Source organism: Cyprinodon tularosa, unplaced genomic scaffold, assembly GCF_016077235.1.
Source record: "Cyprinodon tularosa strain WSP-4 unplaced genomic scaffold, ASM1607723v1 ctg70, whole genome shotgun sequence".
NCBI lineage: Eukaryota > Metazoa > Chordata > Actinopteri > Cyprinodontiformes > Cyprinodontidae > Cyprinodon > Cyprinodon tularosa.
The window spans coordinates 4500344-4505379 of NW_024039452.1; the positions used below are offsets into that span (position 1 = coordinate 4500344).

At 35.4% G+C, this 5036-nt stretch overlaps 1 protein-coding gene across 2 annotated transcripts; it reads left to right on the forward strand.

The window, feature by feature from the left end:
- On the forward strand, positions 1-2310 carry LOC119772138 (secretory phospholipase A2 receptor-like). Of its 2 annotated transcripts, none has more exons than XM_038268443.1 (5): positions 1-115; positions 219-599; positions 691-1050; positions 1222-1319; positions 1450-2310. In XM_038268443.1, the coding sequence occupies exons 1-5, from the start codon at positions 79-81 to the stop codon at positions 1561-1563; spliced, it is 990 nt and encodes a 329-aa protein (XP_038124371.1). In that variant the 5' UTR covers positions 1-78; the 3' UTR covers positions 1564-2310. The 2 variants fall into 2 exon arrangements, with proteins under 2 accessions (XP_038124371.1, XP_038124372.1); XM_038268444.1 differs by having other exon boundaries at positions 1228-1319.
- The last annotated feature ends 2726 nt before the right edge of the window (positions 2311-5036 follow it).

Below are 5036 nucleotides of genomic sequence, written 5' to 3' on the forward strand. Positions count from 1 at the left end.
TTCATGAAAAGGGCTGGTGTTTTTCCACGAGGCATTATAAAGTCAGACTAAAGGTTCAGTTCTCAGAGCAGCGTCAACATGGCCAGGGTCTGGTTTGGAGTCCTGTTTGTCTCAGGTCAGAAATATTTTGATATTATCTTCTGTGATGAATAACATGCTAAATAAAAATTTCAAAGAGGAGCCACTGATATATTAATCATGTTTGTTTTGTTTTTCAGTCTGGCTGAACTTCTCAAGCTGCCTAGTTCTACAGTTCAACTTTGTTCATAAATCTTTGAATTGGACTGAAGCTCAGACCTACTGCAGAGATAAATATGTAGATCTGGTCACCATACAAAACCCTGAAGAAAATTCAATACTTCTCAACTTGCTTTCAGCTGCTGGTCATGACTCTGATGTCTGGATTGGTCTGTTCAATGAAATCGACTGGAGATGGTCTGATGGCTTCTCAGGAATCGGAGCTGATTACAGGAACTGGACACCATCCAATGATGAGCCTAACTTTGCTTCAGGCGATCAGTTTTGTGTTAATGCTGACATTGAAGGAACATGGTGGGATGATTTCTGTGGCAATGAGTACCCGTTTATCTGTTACAATGGTAACCATGTTTGATTTGCTATTTTAAAGTGTTTCTCTGATATATTGGCCAGCCACCTACTCACCTATGTTTTCTGTGTCCTCATTGTCAGGCACAGAGCTGGAACCTGAATATGTTTACGTGGCGGAAGGAAGAAATTGGGCAGATGCCCAGAAATACTGCAGGGAGTTCTTCATTGATCTGGCCACAATGAGGAATAACACAGAAAACCAGATGGCCCTGACCTTGATACCATCTGGTGAATACTCGTGGATTGGACTATCTAGAAACTCAAACAGTTTTCACTGGTCTGATGGAAGCTCTTTCCTCTTCTCCAACTCTGACGGAATCTATAATCCACTCGGCTCAATGAAGGTCATATGTGGTGCAACATCTAATATGAGCTCAGGAGAATATAAGTTTTTACCCTGTGAAAGCAAACTACCATTTGTCTGCTACAGTTTTCTTCCTGGTGAGTGTTCTACTGAGATAAAATAACCAACAGTAGTTCAAAAACATGCTTGATATTTATAACAGGAAATCTGTTTGGCTTAGATGCACAGCTAACGCTTTTATATTTATGTGTCAGTCTTGGTCAATAAAATGTTCAACAGTGATGATATTTTTGGGTCTCTTCTTAAATTTGAAGAAATCAAAAAAAGGGTTGTGAAGCTGAGACTGAAGACAGACGACTTGGTGGATCTGAATGAGGATTCTCTGAAAGCAAACATCCTAAAAACAGTGAGTCCGGACATTTTTTAGTCACATCTGTAGGATCTTTGATCACATTCCAAATCGAAGCTCAATTTAAAGAAAAAAAAAACTGTGATGTATCTCAGATCTTTTTTAGTAATCATTGTGTGTCTTTCAGCTCCAGGATAAACTGGCAGAGCATGGCGTGAGTGGAGTCACGTTGAAGATAAGACAACAGGCTGACGGAGAAGTTTTTAAAAAGGAGAATGACCGAAAGAAGACTGAACTGTAAAACATCTGTTATTTCATGATCCCTCATTTTTTTTCCTTTGAGTTGAAGTTGTAATATACTCATTCATTACACTAGAATACTACTAAAAGTCCTATTTCAATACTTATATTGATGTAATCAAGTCTATTCCAATACTTCAAAAACTATTAGCCAAAAATTGCCACAAGAAACTCAATAAATTGAATCAAATCTCCTCACATAGACTGACACAGAGTGGTGTTAAACATGTAGGATGAAAAAAACACAAACAGTTTGTAGAAGATAAAAGAAACATAGAGAGTCCTAAGTAACATATTATATTGAAATGCATTTAATTAAACTTTTGTGTAAATGTTTTACACCCCACCAAAGCCCAAATGTTTCTCTATAGGCAGCAGGTTCAACCGCTCTACCAGACTGTTCTACAGTTCTTTAGAATAAATAAAAGGAAAATATTTTATAGGGCTAATTCTTTTCCTGTTTAGGCTTTTTGAACTAGATAAAAGGTTGATAAGACCAAATTGTACTTTAATTTTTATGTTAGAAATATAGAAATCTTTTGTGTGAAGTAAAATAAGTTATTTATGAAGTACTATAATTTTTCTCCTGAGGCTCTATGTTAGTTTCTGAAAAAATGTTATTATTTGTTAGCTCTATTATTCAGACTTGCTACAAATTATTTATTTCAAAACTTTGACAACTTAATCATGTGTACTTTTTATTTGGACGGCATGTTTTCAAACTGAGTAAATTTAGAAATAAAACCAAACTGTCACTAACACCGTGTAAATTCCCTTGATGTTCTGTCTTTAAGATCATTGTGGTTCTATATCATTATTTCTTTGTTTGTATATCAGCAGTTTTTTTTTGTTGTGCTGTTATTATTACGTAATCATGAAATTTTTTTGCAGACATTATGATTAGAAATTAGAATATTGAATTATTCATTGTAATTAAAATTATCCAAAACTCATAGATTTTTTAGGTAATTGCAATTTAGGGCTACCGGCTTTAACTCAATACAATAAAAAATTAGATAACCGGTTTGCAGTTCTAAACTTAATTTATCAAAACTGTGGGAATTTAAACCAGTTAAGGTCCAGAGCTTTTTTTAAACACAACTAAATGTAAGCAATTTTAATATATATCTGCAATTGGTCATAAATAATAAATTTCTCTATATTGTCAAGCTCCTAATTCAAAATATTTATTAAAGTTAGGCTTGAGAGACAGCAGATGATGTATATAAAATAACAGATTAACTAGACTTAATGGGATCTGCAGAAATGATGAATCTAGATAGCAGTTGTTCTTGGACAATTAAACAATTCATCAAGCTTTTCCTAAAGCGCTGAATAATCATCAATTAAATAAAGCAACACAACTTTGGGTTGAATTTGAAATGTTGAACAAGGATTCTAGTGCTACACCTAAAGGACCAGAAGCCACTCATGGTTACAGCATGGGGGGAGCGGGGGGAGCACAAAGAAGACTAACGACTGCACTACTTGTAGGTTAAGTGTGTTTGGTCACAGAAAAAAAAGAGAGACGGATAGAAAAAGAGAAGAGGAGAAAATGAGTGATCAAGTGCTGCATATCTCTGGTTGTCATGTTTTATTTTATCAAACCATAGGCAGAGCAGCCAAGTTTTAGGAAATGACAAGAGACTTTAGTGTCATGATGCATTCATAAGAAAAACTCTTTTTAATGTCGATTTATACATTTAGACTAATGTCCTCAGCTCAACGCCAGCTGCTCTCACTGCACTCTGGCTTCCATATAAAACATAAAAACTAGTTAATGAAAGAGCCTTTAGATTCGCCCCGTTTGATATATATTTCATTTCAAATAATGTTGTGGTGTCACATGTATGCACATTTGTTACTTAAGTAGAAGTATAGATACTACTTAAAATATAAAAGTATAAAGTAACCTTTAAAAAAAACAGCCAGATGCCACTATATGAATTAAAAACAAAATTTTTCAACTAGTTTGAAAAATTCTTTGAGATAGGGCCAAGGATGAGGGAGGTCTTGTTGGTCTCCGTCTCCATCTCTCGATACGCTCTCGCCTGTGTCCGACCTTTCAGACATTTCAACATCTTTTCTGAATCCAACATTGTAGCATGGCATAGACAATTCACGTTAGCAGTTTGAAGAACACCTGCTTGCTTCTGATGATTTCCTTTAGCTAACCAATGAGTGTTTGCGTTATATGAATCATCCCATTACACCAGTTTTCCCTAGATGTGGATTACGCCAATGATCTGCATTGGATGGAGCACATGACGGGAAATAAATATTTATCAACATTAAGCCAAAGCCAAAACTAACAAGTAACGTTTGTTATAAAAATGTAAGGAATAGAAAGTACAGATTCTTGTGTGAAAATGTAATGTGTAGAAGTCAGAAGAAGGAAGAAAATAAGTAATGGATTAAAGTATAGATACCTAAAAAGTGTACTTAAGTACAGTAACAAAGTATTTGTACTTCTTTACTTGACACCTCTGAACTAATGTTGTGTTTGTTGCACATTTTGGGCAGTCCTACAAAGAGCCCAGTACCCCAGTAGAACTGGTACTGGAACCTGTTGTGGTTCCTGTACTGAAAGCAGACACAGCCAAATTGTAAATATAATTAGGCAGTCTTTTATTGAAATAAGTTGTAAACAGATTAAGATGTTTAAAATAAGAGACAAAGTATCTCTATTATCTTATTTCGAGTCCATATTATCTTTTAATCTAAGTTTAGGAGCAGAGATACTCATTCGTTTGCCAGATCAGCCTATTTACCTGCTAAAATTAGGTGCAGACTTATTTTAAAACCTTTTTAGGTCAGTTTTTGAGGTGTAACTGAATCTGTTTCTCATGAGATATATACAAAGCAAAAATTGAGATTTCTTGTCAGTATTTTGGCGCTGATGGCATTTTGGATTGGTTATTTCCTTTACCTTTCTAGCTCTGCCCTGTTCCTCATCAGAACTTCCTGTTCCGGTTTCCTATTTAAACTCCCTGTTTCCCAGCCAACAGCGCCAGATTATTCTTGAGCTTTTGGTTAAGATATTCTTCTAACTTTCTTTGTTTTCTGATTATCTGATCCTGACCTGTTAGTGCCTTTGGACATTTGAGCCTGCCTGGCCCCTGTCTAGTTAATTTTGCCTGCCTGTCCCCGGTCTCCTGTCAGCTCTGCAGCCTTCCTTGTCTGGAACTTGCTGGCAGCGCCCGCTGTTTCTGTTCAGTCAACCAGCTGAAATGTAAAATAAATAATCCAAATGTTGCACAGTTTGAAATTATTTCTAGATCTTATTCGTTTAACGTTCAAATAATCTAAGAAGATATTTAGTATCATCACCATGCCACATTAGTCATGTATTTGAATAAAGCAGGTTTTAATGTATTTCATTTCAGAGTATCATACTTTTGACAACACTATTAATGCGTTATGCTATTCAAATCAATTTGGTTTGGATCTGAGCAGAATTGAACCTCATTTTTA

What these genes read in the sequence shown, in the direction of transcription:
- LOC119772138 (XM_038268443.1), top strand. Translation starts at nt 79, where the DNA reads ATGGCCAGGGTCTGGTTTGGAGTCCTGTTTGTCTCAG. An exon ending in CTGCTACAGTTTTCTTCCTG is followed by an intron (nt 1,051 to 1,221) that starts GTGAGTGTTCTA and finishes CTCTTCTTAAAT; the next exon opens with TTGAAGAAATCAAAAAAAGG. An exon ending in AAGCAAACATCCTAAAAACA is followed by an intron (nt 1,320 to 1,449) that starts GTGAGTCCGGAC and finishes TGTGTCTTTCAG; the next exon opens with CTCCAGGATAAACTGGCAGA.